Genomic DNA, 15,488 nt, shown 5'->3' with positions numbered 1-15,488 from the left:
ATCGCACGGCCGTTCTGATCTCTATGTTCTGTGTCTAAATCAGTTTGAAATGGCACGACCGTAGAGGAATGCCGTAAAGATTAGGTTTTGAAATGTTTTTAATTTAAGGCCGCTTACATGAAAGATATTGGCGAGGGCCGAGGATAGTCTTTTTTTGAAAATATCGGCGAAGAATGTCCTAACAACCCATCTCTGTGACTTTACAAACGCGACCGCAAAGACATCTCGCATGCCCAAAGCTAGCTTTAACTATTTAACAAATCTAGCCGTGGGTTTTAAAGGAATCCACAAAGGTGGCAGTCTTGCTGGGTCGTTGCTGGCGGCCTTCTGGCCTGGAACTGAGATTGCAGAGCATCTGAACCTTTGTCAAAATCCTTTTGGAAAGTTCGCCTGTCGTTTCTACTCGCATGTTGCTTCGAGTGTTCTTGTTTTTATTTTTAACCGTGGGCCAGCGGAGATGCCTTCTCTCTCTCCTTCTCTCCCAGAATCGAGCACGCGTCCCCCGAGCTTCAGACACCGAGAAGCGCGACGCTGATTCCCGCCGAGATGTTCTTTTTCCCTTTTCAATGACGACTTGTATCTTTATCCATGTTGGTATTGGTGATGGCAGAAAAGCCCTTGGAGAACCTGAGGTTTAGACTGCTGGATGTAAAAATGAACTGAGAAGGTTTCCAGCGAACAAAGCTTTTCTCCTCGACATCACTGGAGGTAAAAAATATATATGCAGAGTTTCGAAATGATTCTGGATGTCGAGGAGAAAGCTTTCTTTGCTGGAAGCTCGTATAATTTTACATCTAGCAGCCTTTTTATGTTGGCCATGGAGCATAAAGACAGGCGATTATAATGCTGATATGGGTCTTAAATTTTGACCATGGTCGGTTAAATGGAAATGGAATAATTGCTGCATGTTTCTATGCCTATAGAATATTCTGGTTGTTGCCTCAGCATTTTCTGCGAGCTCTTCCTTCGTTGAGATTTGTAGACGAGAAGAGTGACGAGATTTCTTAAGCTTAAGTACCATGAATCATAGACTTCCCCTTAATTTTTACTGGCAATTGTAGGCAGGCGTTGGGCCTCTCATGAAAAAAAAGGACGGTTTGGAAATATCAGTATCCACTAGAATTATGCTTCCCTTCAAAAGAGAGAAGAAAGTAGTAAATAGAGCCCCTTTTTTTCTGGTAAGAATATAATAAAAAAGTTCCAAAGTTGCATATATTTGACCCAAAAGTTTATTACCTAATGAAATAAAGACACTAATGCTGCATTAGTGGCAATCCCCATCCATGGGCATAGGTATGGGCATAAAGAGGTCTTGGCCGTATCCTGTCGATCCACAGAAATCGGCAACAAAGAGGTCTCATGCGCGAGCTTAGGGCTCTTAGCATGCAAAGCCACCAATCCAAGTGGTCACACGAAGACTCCGGACTTGCTTCTGTCTACTCTGTGCAGAACTTTCAGAGGGGTAGCCCTTTTTCCAGCATGTCCTTCTCGCTAAAAGAAAAAGGAGCTGTGGTACCCAATCTCCTTTTAGAGTGTTTCTGCAAAAGGCCAAGCCAATCGAAATTATATTAAGCTATAGATTCTGTGTCAAGCAATGCTCCATTGATATAGCGGACAATCTGGGTATCTTTAGTTCCTTTTGAGGTTAATAACCCAAACACAAGGGAAGTCCCAATAGGAACACCTTCCTTGAAGCAGCCAAATCCTCTTTTATCCCTCACTTTCATCCCTTTCAAGGGTTAATTAATTATTCTGTCCTCTTTTTAACTTTAAGAAGCTAGAAAGATTCTCTTAAGGAAAACCTCGATCTTTAGTATTAAATCATCTAACGTCCTTAGCGTCCGTCCTTCCAAACTAAACAACAAAGAAGAAGGTTCAAGGCACCGAGAATTGGAAGGGCAGCCGCGATTTAGAGTGATATAATTCAGAACTTCTTTCGAGCAACCAAGATATAGTTAACTCAGATTATAGTGTGGGGTACCCAGACACGCACCTGACTTCCAAAACCTCTAACCAAACAAGCAGTGATTCCTAGGAGAAGCCAGATTGTGGCGCGCGAGTCCGGTTTTAAAAAAAAAAAAAAACAAACCAAAGTAATGACTGTGGAAAGGGCAACTGCTACTCTCTAGCAGACTGACGTGCCGACTCCCATTTATCTGAAGAAGAAATCGGGCATGAAGATGCCCACACTATCCTCTTGTCATTAAATATGACGTGCGATGCTATTTTAGAAGGGCAAGTTTCTCCCAGGCACCCAAAATTGCCAGTGAACTTTACCCACAATTTGTTCCCTGTACCTGTTCTAGTACTACTCCGGGCCTCTGGCCCAAGCATACTTAACTGTGGAGTTCTGATGGGATCATATTCTTCACAATATGTATAGAAGTGGAACAGATGCAGTTTTTTGAAATTATCATGTTATGGTGCATGTATGGACATATATACAGAAAGTGCTCCGGGGACCATCCTCAGTGTCCAGGTACATTGATTGCGTTACCTAATGCTCCTCTTTTTCCTTTTCTTTTTAATTTTTTTATTTTTTTTGTGCATGTGGAGAGGGGCCGTGGCCCCTTACCGGGATTTTATTCATAAGAGAGTATGTAGGTGTGACCGAGAGTAACGGATAGCCAGTTAGGAGAGCAAAACGAGAAGACTTTCTACGATTGCTTAATTCTGTTACACGACTGTCAATCACAAGTCTCCAACCCGTTTTCTTAAATCTTGGAAAGTAATAAGTTTTTGACTTGTTTGAAGATGTGCTGCTCGCATGGGTCATTTCTTTGACGCTGGCTCTATATGTGGTTGGCTATAAATATTATGAAGGTCAAAGTTGAAGCCCTTCCAGTGCTCGATGGCGCCTTGCTCGCAAAGAATGGTGGATCTTGACAACAACTGAAGTTATATCTTAAGAGTCAGAATGAAGTGCGGTTCTTCTGCTCGACAAGCCATTTGAAGGCTTCTTTTTTTCCGCCACTTGTTGTTCTCTTTAAGATGTCTTCTGCGATGGAGATTGTGATTTGAATGCTCTGTTCCTCATTTTATTTCATTGCTTGAAAGCTTGGCAGAGTTCTTAGATGTTTCAAGCAATCTGCAGGAATGACTTTTGAGGTGATTTAATGGCTCAAAATTGCCGGACGTGAAAATGCAAAAATTCTTTTGTCAAAACAATGGATTCCAAGCAAGTAGCCTCTGCAAGACATATGCGCTCCAAGAGGTAGCCGATTCCTATCACAATTTAGTTGTTCCCTGCTTCATTAGCCCTACTGTTTTTGAGAATCCGGATGCGTTCCTGGGTGCATGTGAAAGGGAGGAGGTCGTGCTCTTCTTTCCCTTCAAATTGCTGGATTTTCTCGTTGGATCTTACTTGGATCTATCCATTGCTTATTTCAAAGTTGTTAGGCTTACGTTTTTTATTGTACCCTGTGTTGATATAGTTGGCTTGAAATAACAGTGATTCTGATAAGAGAGTCAAGAAGGATAAGCTGGATTCATCACTCAAATCTTGTCGCCATCTTATGCTGGTGAGAATTTTTCTCTCTTTAGATCCTCATGTAGAGCCAGAGTTTCTTGCTTCATGCATGCGTAGAATATTTTTTGTTGAGATCCTAATTTAGGAAGCCAGAGTTTGTTAATTCGTGGATGTGCAGAATGCTTGTTAATGACGGGGAATAAATTTTAATTTCAAAATATTTTAGTTTCCTATTATATGACAAGGCAGTTGCCAAGCATGTTGATTTCATCAACTGCGACCTTTAAGTTGCAACTAAATTTTACATTAAAAAGAAGAATGCAAATTATGTTGTCCGTGGGCTGTGGCTCTGTGCCTTTTGGTTTTGAATTGACACTACCAAGCCCTCTTTACATGACAAAAGGCAATGAGATTGTTTATGGGTAGTTATTCAGTCATTCTAGTTTGTAAAAAATAGCCACTTGGATGCAATTGTTTGGAAGTTTAGTACTAGCAATTATCTTCTTAGAACGGTGAATGCAACTTTAAAATAAATAAATAAATCCGGATTTGATTTGGTCTGCAGGATATAGATACTAAGGGGCAAACTGACGCCAAGAGCGGACCATCTCCTGACAATGAAGTCCGAAGCTCTTTGAAGCAAGAGGTACAAAACAGAGCACATGACACTACCGGGACCTCGTTAAATTACGCTACCATTTGTAAAGTTTCTCAGTCTTTTTGCTCCTCTAATTTTCTGGCTTGCAAGTGTTGCCTACATAAATGGACCTGAATGAAATTGTGATCATCTGACTATTCAGCATTTTTGAAATGCTGAAATGATTGTGCGATAGTTTTGCTCAAAAAAAAATGCTGAAATGATGACTAGTTTTTAGCAAGTAACTACAACATTCCATTTTTAAGAATTTTTGGTGTTATCGACTAACTGCTTGCAGTATTTGATACTAAGAAATGCTCCAGAAATATTGGAGATTCAAATTTGGCAACAAAGAGTGCTCCATTCGGTGCCTCGAGAATATATATTGCATTTCTTAGTGCATCTGCCTTAACACGATGCGAAAACTATAACTTTCTATCGTCGAGTTGTCAGCGTTATAGATTGGTTTTTGATCAATATATCTGTGTTCTGATTGCTCTTGAACTCTTCGTGGCAGCAGATGACATCCAATAGTAGAACTAATTCAAGCCCAAACAAGAGCTAGTATCCTCAAATACGGGTTCCAAAATGGAAAGCAGAGATATCTTGAGGGACCTGAAACTCTTAATAAATGGCACCTAGTTTATCTCTGTCCTCCATAACCTTTACATTGATGATTACCATCAACAATTACGGCTTCTACCCCACACTTTTGTCGTATTCTGAAATGCTTTCTGATTTTTCTTTTTTCTGAAGAATGCTTTCCGATTATTCTTTGTTATAATGCAGATTCAGCAACTTGAGAAACGGCTCCAGGATCAACTTGTTATGCGCCGTGCTCTGGAGAAAGCGCTGGGGTACAAGTTTCCTGTTGTTGATTTGTCGAGTGACAGTTTGATGTCCAAGGTAACTCTTTTCTTTTCTTTTCCCTTTTTCCTTCCTTTTTTTTCTCTGATGGCTGTTTTTTACTTCTTGAACGCACTGTTACCTTCGTTTTGACCATCTTTCAATGACACCTACTTGAATAATGGTTTTGATTGCCGCTTAGATATCTTAATTTTGAATTGAGAGTGGAGGGTTGGAATTCTGTGCTTCTTGAGAAGGGGAAAAGATTTTCTTGAGAAAAAAGCACATATTTTTTATAGATCATTTCATGCTCTAATTATTAACTAATCTTGAAATGCCAAGAGCTTAAGCTGTTACATGCGGTCCGGAGCACATAGGTGGAGGCATGGTGCCAAGAATAACTCAAGATGACAACTGATAAGAATGAGTAAAGAACAGCTTAAACGAGAACAAGTTAAAGGAAGAAGGACTCGAAAAATAAACCGGAATATTGGCCATAAACTTAAGCTGTTGGGGAAGAGATCGATAATGTATGTCAGGTCGTAACACCGAGTCAACTCTCGGAACAATTAGAGTGACACAATATAAGCACGAGTTAAGAACAACTCAACCGGAAACAAGTCAAGGAAAGAGAAGACCCGAGAAAATAAATAGATAAAATCAATCTGATTAGGGTTAAACTCATGATCTTTGACTCCGATGCCATGCTCATTAACAAGTAGATCTAAATAACTAAAGTCGTTAAGGGAAAAGGTCAACAATATACATCAGGCCTTAATACTAATTAATGATATAATCTCCCAGTTTCTCTAATTCGGTTAGTTGATGACAATGCTTGAGTTGCAAATTGTGATGAAGTCAAAAATGCTAGCTCGCCCTCAGCTTTTATTTTACTTAAGATTAACATTGGTGTTCAACTAGGTTTAGCTATTGATTATGTAGGAATATCTATTTGACAAATAGGAAAATTTAGATGTACCTAATACTTGCTTGATGTGGACTTCAGTTTTTTTTTTCCCCTCACTACCTCTTGTTTCTTTAGTATACTCCTATCTTGTTTAAGAAATATTAATATAACTTCCATGCGGTGCCAGCCCACCAAGGAACTGATTAGGGAGATTGCTATGTTGGAATTAGAGGTTATGTATCTGGAGCAGTATCTTTTATCCCAGTATCGAAAAGCTTTTGAACAGCAGATATCCAGTTTATCACCCACTGCTGTTAAAGACAGGGAGAGACAGCCGCTGGGCTCTCAGTCAAGGCTACTATCGGATGCCACCACATCGAACTTCCCATCCAGAAAAGAAAATCCAGCATTTCAGCTGTCTAGTCGGATGATGCTTCCCTGCAAGTCAGCCACCAAATCCGTAGATGAAGCCTGTGCTGTCCATAGCCTAGAGAAGCACAGCCATGGCATCAGCTGGAGTCATTCCTCTCTCTTGCAACTTGCAGTTTGTTCGACTAGAGTGTCACCTTCTTCTAAGAAACTAACCAGAGCTCTCGAGGCATGCCATACCTTACCATTATCTTTTCCTGAGGTAGCCGGAACGCCAGCTTCATTCATACCTCTAATTTTGTCGGTCTGTTGATTGCTTGATTTACCAACCAATAACGATGCATTTTAATCATGGTTTCTTGTGGCTGAGGCACAGCATGGACGGAATGCTGACTCGGGAGGGGTGACAAGCCTCGCAGATCATCTTGGAACTAGAATTGCCGATCACATTCCAGAGACACCCAACAGACTCTCTGAAGACATGGTCAGGTGCATGGGCGCCCTGTATCGCAGTTTGGCTGAGTCTCCTCTGGTGCATCAAGCCCTCTCATCTTCTCCTACTTCGTCCTTCTCGTCAAAGACTACATTTTCTCCCAATTTTATGGGATATACATCAAATCCTGGCTGTACAAGAGAATCCACTCTAGATGCACGCTTGGACAATCGCTTCCAGGTCGAAGGATTAAAGGAGTACGGCGGACCTTACAGTGCAATGCTAGAAGTAACTTCTATTGGCAAGAAGAGTCGAAGATTTAACGATGTCAACGGCTTGCTGCACGACTATCAGTAAGTTTTCCTACTCCAGAACTTCAACTAAAAATCTGATGCTTACCGAGGCACTTGTCAAGTCGCATTATACGTAATCTTAATTTCTTTCTTGTCTTAAGCATGTATGTTATTCCGACACACCGGTAATATTTCAAGCTTCATCATGATGTATGATCGGTTAGAATTTGAGACGTCGACTCCTTGGCTGGTGTCCCACAAGTAGTTCTCTCAATGAAACATGGACTTATTGGACTGCTAATTGCTTGTTAATTAAGTCTGATCTCTCAAAAGAAATATAGAATTACTGGAAACTTTTGACCCTTTTTTTTCAAATATGGTACTCAAATCTCTGCTCGCTGTATCTTTTTCTTCTTCGTCTTCTAGTTTTTTTTGGAGTGTGATCTCTGTTTGCTGTGCCATTAACTATGAGGCTAGATATTTTATTAATGTGCATGTTTCTCTGAACATCCGACAGAGGAGAGAAATCAGCTGACCAAATTAGTCATTTGTTCAATTCTTTTAATGTAATTTGATGAGATCAAAATTGAATCACTTCTCGTAACAGATTGCTTGTCCATCAATTGGAAACCGTTGATCCCAGAAAGATGAAGAACGAGGAGAAGCTTGCCTTCTGGATCAATGTGCACAATGCTATGATGATGCATGTAACTGCTGTCTAATTTTTGAAGCTTGGTTGTCTTTGCCATGTGCTCTTTTTTTTTTTGGCAGTGATCCCTAAGTATCATCTCCTAACTATTACTTATGTAATATGTAGGCGCATCTAGAGTATGGGATCCCTCAAAATAACATGAAAAGGGCATCATTACTCATGAAGGTGAATATAATCTCAGAAAGAGGCGAACTAAAAAGTGGTGTACTTGATGCAGATGTTGAGGGCAGCTATTCTGATTATAATCTTGTTTGTTACAGGCTAAATATAATATAGGTGGTCGTACTATAAATGCAGACATGATACAAGGTTCAATTCTGGGATGCCGTACACATCCTCCTCGACAGGTGTTCTTTCTATGCTTCATATTATCCCTTAAAAGATCTACCGGCTGTATCGATTTTCTTTTCTTTGTACAACATATTGAAGACTTCAAATTGGTAAAGATTGTGTTCTTAGGCTTGTGATTGTTATTCTATATCATCAAAATTTACATGGTGAAACTTTGTAAACTTCTCTCTCCAAATATTCTTCCTTTTAAAAATTCACAGAAAACACTACACTCCTAAATATGATTTTTTTGATCTTTTGATAGTCTTTTTTTTGTACAGTGTTCTCTAGCTTTTCATAAGCATGCCTGTTTTGTAGCCTCGTCTTCATAATGCGGCATTCATATACTATTCAACAATCTTCACTCATCAAGCTATAAAATACACTTGACAAGTACTTTAACAAAAAGTATTTTGAAGAATTCCCTCCACAACTCCCTGAACTTGAGGTTCTTAAAATAGCATAAATGACATATATGATTTATAAATGCAGTGGAAGTCAACAATTTGGTAAGCCAACTTCTGAACTCTAGCTTGGTGCAAAAGCGTGCCTTAAAGAGCTGCTATATTTTCCGGTTGTCACTGTTGTGAACTTCGTTGCCATCTGTCTAAGCTTTTTTTTTTTTTTTTGTGAAATGTCTGTCTAAGCTTAATTATCATGGAGATGAAACTCATTTCACAGGACCTCCTCATATTAGCTACTTATTGCTGATTAGTACTGCTAGTTTACTTTCTGCAATGATTCCTAACAAGTCTTGTTGTACTTGTAGTGGCTTCGGATATTACTCTCCCCCAAAATGAAGTTCAAAGATGGAGATGAGTGGCAAGCCTATGCCATTGAGCATCCTGAACCTCTGCTACATTTTGCACTTTGTTCAGGAAGCCATTCAGATCCTCCGGTAAAGTTTAAATTGCTTATACCTGAAATAAAACTGTCTCTGCTAATTAAGAACAATTACATTCTCATATTGATTGGCTTTTCTTGGAAACTTGCATGCAATAGCCTACAGATAAAAACAACCATATCTTCGATCAGGAAAAAAAAAAGAACTTAAAAGCATTAACAACAAGTCTCTTTGATCTGGCTCTGCATCTTTTTTTTATTTTTCCCTCTTTCTCCCTTATGATAGGTCCGCATATACACTCCAAAGAGATTGTTCCAACAGCTGGGAGTTGCAAAAGAGCAGTACTTCCAGGCTACCGTCTGTACTCGAAAGGATCAGACGATTCTTTTACCAAAGATTATAGACTCTTTTGCAAAGGACTCCAATTTAAGGGAGCAAGGTTTACTGGACATGATTCGATGCTATCTTCCTAAGACTCTAAGAATGGTTGTGCGTCGATGGCAACAGAAAAGATGCTGCAAGATCATTGAATGGGTACCTCACAACTGCACTTTCAGGTATTTGCTTTCGAGAGAATTGACAAATCTTTAGATAAACTGACACCATCTAATGTTTCTATTGGAGAACATGGTCCGCCTCTGTGCATTAGATGGAGGTGAGTTGGGTCCTTTTTTTTTTTTTTAATTTGAGTGCGCGTGGAGTGTATAAAAGAGTTGATTTATGAGGATATAAAGGCTGCTGACACTGTATTGGTGTACATAATTCAGTGGTACTTGCACAAGGTGGACATCAGATTAGCCTCTCTCTTCTCACCAAACATCAGATTAGTCTACATTAGTTTCGCCTGTGACTGAAAATCTGCTTTGATATTTATTATACACTTGTGCCTGGGATCGAGTCCCACCTGCACCTCTTTAGAATTTAAAATGTCAGCAAATTGGGTGGGGGCTGGAAACCCCTTCTGTTGTCTTAAATAAGGAAAAGCCATGTATATATACACTGTGCCTGAAGAAACATGGCCAGTTATTAACTAGATCTTGCTTCCTGTGGTGCTCATGCATTGGAGCTGGATTTAGAGAGCACGATCTGAAAAGAGTGACAGAGTTCTAAAAGACACGGGCGAAACGAGAATCAAAGAGAGCTGTACTCCAGATTGGATTCATTGGTTGAGAGTTTCCATGCGGAGGCCCAGTACTGTTGAGGCCGGGATCCGGTGGGCTTATTTGGCTCATTCTATATGGTTGGATAGGAATGCTGGAATCTTTGAGGGCAGACGGTTACCTCCGAGGGTGGTGGTGGACAGAGCTATGCGTCTTGCCAGGGAGGTTACCACTACTACCGTCAGGTCTTCTTCTGAGATGGCCAGGGACATCTAGGGTACTCTTTCCGCTGTCACAGCGCCCAGGTTCGCCCTAGTCTCTTGGGTACCCCCACCCCTTGGTCATCTCAAAGTGAACTTTGATGGTAGTATGTCGGTGGACGGGGTGTCTGGAGGAGTTGGCTTTGTCATCAGAGACCATCTGGGTGGTTTGATAGCAGCTGGTGGCCGCCGTGCGCCGGGACTTACTGCTGTCGGTGCGGAGCTGCGGGCAGTCTGGGAGGGGATATCTTATGCGAGGCGGGTACTTCGTGCTGAGCATATATGCCTTGAGGGGGACTCCTCTGTGGTGATCGAGTGGATTCGGGGAGTAGACAGATATGGTGATGGTCATCCCCTCATCCGTGAGATTCGAAGATTGGCGCAGGAGTCCAGTGATTTCCGGGCGTTACATGTTTTCCGGGAGGCAAACAGTGCAGCAGACTGGGTTGCCTCTTTTGTTGCCCGGCATTCCAGGGAGGTTACATGGACATCTGTAGGAGATATTCCTCCTACCCTGTATGCTTTACTTTCTTTTGATATGGCTGGATGTACTCAAGTTAGAGCTATATGAAATGCCGCTTTTATCGAGAAAAAAAAAAAAGAAAAAAAAAAAAGAAAAAGAAGAAGAAGAAGAAGAAGAAGAAGAAGAAGAAGAAGAAGAAGAGAGCTGTACTCCGTTGTTTTGAAGGTGAACGCAGATATTTTGCTTTGAGGTAAAGAAGCCGACACCATTGTGGTTAGCATGCAGAGCAGATCAGTCGCAGTAGCATTCTGCAGGCTGTCCTTTCGGAAAGTAAATATTGTCCTCCTCCTAAAACAAGATCTAGAATGCCAGTGGAGTGGAACAGGAATTCTCATGATTCAAGCGTCGTACGGATTCTTTCTTGCAATAATCATACGTATATTCCCACTTGATAAACCATAGATGACCTGCAAATCTAGATATTTGAAATTAAAAAAGTAAGCATTTAGAAGTAGGGGCCTCCAAGAAATGTTACAATAAATAGTTGGATGATTCAAGCTTAGGCTCATAAATACTTTCTTTAATTGTGCAGTATCAGTACATGGCAGATGGAACCTGAGAAATGGTAATACATCTGTACCATTGCAGCTTCTACAAATCAGAAAAGAATATTGTCATTATACAAGCTAAAAAAAGAACCTGAAAAATGGAACCTTGGAAAAAAAGTATTTCCCACTTTATTTACATCTATGAATCGAAAAAACAAATAAGAATGCATTAAAAGAAAGAAAGAAACAAAGAAAGGAAGAAATTGCCGACCCACACTAAAGGCTCATGAAGACTCGAGACTGGAGATTAATCAGCTGCGGTAATCCGCAAGAACACGTTCGTGCGGCATGCCATCAGTGTCGGACGCGGAGGAAGAAGAAGCTGAGCTCGTGGGCTCCCAGGAAGCCGGCGGGGCCCACCAGATGGTACGACTCCGAGTCGGCGGAACCCACCACCCTGTCGAACCTCCCCCTCATGTACGTGAAGCCGCCGACGCCCCTCCCAGCGCCGGCGGAGACCGCGCGCATCGACTCCAGCGCCCGGGCCTCCGCCTCCGTGGGCGCCGCCCGCCGGGTCCCGAAGCCGGCCCGCCGCCCGTCGCAGGAGACCGCCCACGCGGGCTCCGCCAGCAGCGGGCCGGCGCCCCCGGACTCGCACTCGAAAGTGATCCGGGCGGCGCCGGCGAGCTGGCAGGGGGCGAGGGGTAGGTCGAGGAGGAGGAGAGTGGGGCCCGCGGGGCTGCCGTCCTGGAGGAAGAGGCGGAGCCTCCTGTTGGCGTCGTCGTCGGGGGGGTGGAGGATGGTGCCGGTGACGGCGGGCGGGCGGGGGCTGAACAGGGGGAAGATGATGGGCTTGCAGGGGAGCATCAGGGCGTCCGCGATCCAGAGGAACGTGCTCCGCCACGCCGCCGCGTGGTTGCTGTCCTCGTCTTGTTTCTTGCTGCTGGCCATGTGACGTCGCGATCAAATTTCAAGCTAGAATCGAAGGGGAAATAACAAAAAAAAAAAAAAAAGTGACGAAGGAGAAGAGAAGATAACGATGTGATTGGGATTTTGGGAGGGGTATATACGTGTGAATTTATCGAGAAAGGACGAAAGGAGAAGCGGATAAAGTCGACGTTAGCGGGAAGCACGGGATCGCTCCCAGGATGTGATCTTAGCTCGCATTCTCGTTAGTTAATCTGGCGGGCTGGGGTATATTTGAAATAGACATTATTTTATGGATTATTATGGATGTGTCTGTAGCTTATTTCGCGAGCGTGAGTGGACTCGGAAGGTACGAACAGATGTGCAACCTGCTCTTCCATCTCATCATAGTTTTTTTTTTTTTTCCAATCGGAAAAATGAGGGCACAGAAAGGGAACGGATGGAGGAGATTGTTTCGAAGAGTAGTGAGAAGATTTGGAAATAATAGCACGAAGCGGTGCCCGCGACGCACCGGAAGCGCTGCATGCGCATCGCGAGTCCCGCCATCTCCGCGGCCATTTTGCTAACCCGACTAGTTAAAAACCAGTAAATTTCTCCGTTTTTTTGTTGCATTCCAGTCATGCACTCCGGTGGTTGTAAGTACAGAGATCTCAAATTAACAGAATTTGGAGACAAAAAATATCTCTGAGTTCAATAAACAAATTGGTATATTAATATATTATTAATATATCAATATTATATATATATATTAATTATATATATATATTATATTTAATACATTATTAATCATATTATTACTCAGTTATATTTAAAAAATATAATAAATATATATTATTGTACCCTATATTTACATTATGATATTATTTGATATATTACTTCTTATTTTTCTAATCAAAATAAATATTAGTATTTAAGTATAAATGAATATACTAATTCTACAATAACAACTAATACAATTTTATAGGATTAATAATTTTGGCTATCAAAATTATAGCTAGCTTATGCAAAAAATTCTACATATAAATTGTATGGACCTGCCGAAAGACATTTATGTGTATTTTTTTATAATTTATTTGAGAATTTTATTTAGTAGTTGTAAAATATGTGGAATATATTAGGTATAGTTTTAGCATGGTATGGTACACGATATTGGATTATTATGATTTATCAAACAGGTTACTTATAGATGACCATAAATTTTTAATTAGTAGAATATAGTGTACCAAATGTGGTTATCTTAAATTATTGAAGATCAAATTCATTTGGGATAAAAATCACCTATGACCTAAACTTAGTGTAGTGACCTCCTTTAGGTCAACCAACACCATCTTAAATGAACTAGTGGCATGAGCATCGAGATCAAATCATGGACGTCCCACAAGCGTCACCTGGGAGAGGGAGGAGAAAGGAAACAAGAAGCCTCTTTTGTGTTCTTTCTTGGAGGGTGGTGAAGAGGCAATGGAGGAAGAAGAGAGTGGAGTGGTCATGGCTCGAACCTAAGAGCTCTATTACAGTGGATGAGGCAAAGAAGCCATTCTTAGCGGCTTGGAAGATGAGGGGAGGGGGGTTTCAGGCTTTCAGCCAAAAAAAAAAAAGGGGTGGTGGGAGGGGAGACGTTGACGATGCCCTAAAATCCTTGGAGCAGCAGCTTGCCATTTCGCAGGCCCTCTCTTGCAGCTTTTTAAAATTTATAAAAACCCATAACACTAAGTTGAGAAGACTTGTTGGAAGAGAATAAAGATAATGTGATATATCAAAGGCATCATGCTCGGTGAAATGAGATAACTACATTATATAATAGCCATTATATAATAGCTTTACATGAGGCTGGTTGCACAATTATAGACATAATTATAGTGACATGATATGTCATAAATTCCAAGATTTGTCAACTATACACAAATATTGGCCTTCTGAGTCTGATTGTCTTCCATGTTTAGAATTGTATGATGTCATCTATTGTATATGGGATCACCCATCAACACATCCCTAAATTCATTTCTACCACCATGAAAAAGGTGAGATGAAAACGGTGATCGTTAATTGATTTCATGTTGAAGTACCACTTTGATGTCTTGGAATGTCTACCAATTGGTGTCGCATTTATGTTGCGTCTGATTCATTGATTATTGATACTGACCAATCCTAAATCAATTTGTGTTCTGTCTAATCATTTCATTTAACATTAACTACACTGGCTAACTTCTGAGCTATGCTTAGCTGAAAGGAAAAAAAAAATGGCGCAGGGACGTTCCCATTCCTCTAGATTCTTTTCCCAGAAATGGAAGGTCTGAGTTCCTAAAGCATTTCACATGAGTCCAGCTCGTAGTGAGCTTCGATGAGAAGATGAAGGTGGTCCTCAATGCTCCAAGCTTTTCTTCCGGCATTCCCCTGCGAGGCAACTGGAGCAAACCTTTTCATGCATAGTAGGTAGAAGTTTGGAAAAAGAGGATTCAAGGTAGAGTCTTCAAGCCATACATCTTCCCAGAAGTTGATGTCATTTCCATTGCCAATACAGAACTAAATCCTATGCCGTGGAGGTGGCACCGAAGCAACGATATTCCTCCAAACCGGTGATAATACACGCTTCTTCCTCCGCTGATAAGCGCTTAACCTTTTTGTGAGGATTCCAAATCACTTGCTTTCTCCTATGATGATTCCAAATCACTGAGTTTGGAAATCAAAATATTCCATTATCGGTCTAAAAATTGTTCTCTTTAAGACTTCACCATCGGCAAATGAGGTCCTGTTCCATTCGAGATCTGCTTGCATTGCATCTATGGGACTAGAATTTGAGACAGCTTGTTGAAAAGGTTAAATTACTTCACAGATTAGTTGCCACCAAGAACACCTGGTAGTTATGAGATTTGTGTTGGGAAGGGTACTCGAAAAAGGTTATTCAACTGCTGACACATTTTGCTAATGTCACTCACTCACTCACTGATTATTTTTCTTTTTCTTTCTTTTTCTTCTCTTTTCTTCTTTTTCTTTCCTTTCCTTCTTTTTCTTTCCTTTTTCTTCTTTTTTTTTTCTTTTCTTCTTTTTCTTTCCTTTTCTTTCTTTTTTTTTCTTTTCTTTTTTCTTCTATTCTTCTCCTCCCTTCTTATTTATTTATTTTTATTTTATTTTATTGAAATATATTTAATTATTATCTTAATTATTTATTTATTTCTTTATTTATTCATTCGTAGATATAATTATTTATGCATTTATTTATTTATTTATTTATTTCTTTTTTCTTCTTTTCTTCTTTTCTTCCTTTTTCTTTTCTTTTTTTTCCTTTTTCTTCTTCTTTTTCTTTTCTTTTTTCTTCTCTTCTTCTCCTCCCTCCTTATTTATTTATTTATTAT

General features: G+C 40.6%; 3 protein-coding genes across 3 annotated transcripts; 2 read left to right on the top strand and 1 right to left on the bottom strand.

The window, feature by feature from the left end:
* Positions 1-1,556: 1,556 nt before the first annotated feature.
* LOC103707546 (uncharacterized) lies at positions 1,557-11,057 on the top strand. Its single transcript, XM_017842919.5, has 11 exons — positions 1,557-3,214; positions 3,452-3,521; positions 4,035-4,115; positions 4,896-5,012; positions 6,047-6,490; positions 6,605-7,014; positions 7,562-7,661; positions 7,772-7,831; positions 7,927-8,013; positions 8,766-8,894; positions 9,126-11,057. Exons 1-11 carry the CDS (start codon positions 3,168-3,170, stop codon positions 9,429-9,431), a joined length of 1,851 nt encoding a protein of 616 aa, XP_017698408.4. The 5' UTR covers positions 1,557-3,167; the 3' UTR covers positions 9,432-11,057.
* LOC148702835 (uncharacterized) lies at positions 10,310-11,292 on the top strand. The gene is made up of 2 exons (XM_088724387.2): positions 10,310-10,716; positions 11,256-11,292. The coding sequence occupies exons 1-2, from the start codon at positions 10,310-10,312 to the stop codon at positions 11,290-11,292; spliced, it is 444 nt and encodes a 147-aa protein (XP_088580513.2).
* Positions 11,293-11,565: 273 nt separating this feature from the next.
* On the bottom strand, positions 11,566-12,162 carry LOC103707545 (protein MIZU-KUSSEI 1-like). The gene has a single exon (XM_008792076.1). It carries the CDS (start codon positions 12,160-12,162, stop codon positions 11,566-11,568), a length of 597 nt encoding a protein of 198 aa, XP_008790298.1.
* Positions 12,163-15,488: the final 3,326 nt, after the last annotated feature.

This window comes from Phoenix dactylifera, chromosome 7, assembly GCF_051530095.1.
Source record: "Phoenix dactylifera cultivar Ajwa chromosome 7, Ajwa_hap1_PhDact_Kaust_v1.1, whole genome shotgun sequence".
Taxonomy (NCBI): domain Eukaryota; kingdom Viridiplantae; phylum Streptophyta; class Magnoliopsida; order Arecales; family Arecaceae; genus Phoenix; species Phoenix dactylifera.
Note: the sequence above shows the minus strand (reverse complement) of the source record. Positions and strands in the feature narration are given on the sequence as shown.

Coding starts and splice junctions, on each gene's coding strand:
- LOC103707546 (XM_017842919.5), top strand. CDS start 3,168: ATGGATTCCAAGCAAGTAGCCTCTGCAAGACATATGCGCTCCAAGAG. Junction 7,832..7,926: donor GGGCATCATTACTCATGAAG/GTGAATATAATC, acceptor TGTTTGTTACAG/GCTAAATATAATATAGGTGG. Junction 8,895..9,125: donor GAAGCCATTCAGATCCTCCG/GTAAAGTTTAAA, acceptor CCCTTATGATAG/GTCCGCATATACACTCCAAA.
- LOC148702835 (XM_088724387.2), top strand. CDS start 10,310: ATGTCGGTGGACGGGGTGTCTGGAGGAGTTGGCTTTGTCATCAGAGAC. Junction 10,717..11,255: donor GGAGATATTCCTCCTACCCT/GTATGCTTTACT, acceptor TTAATTGTGCAG/TATCAGTACATGGCAGATGG.
- LOC103707545 (XM_008792076.1), bottom strand. CDS start 12,162: ATGGCCAGCAGCAAGAAACAAGACGAGGACAGCAACCACGCGGCGGCG.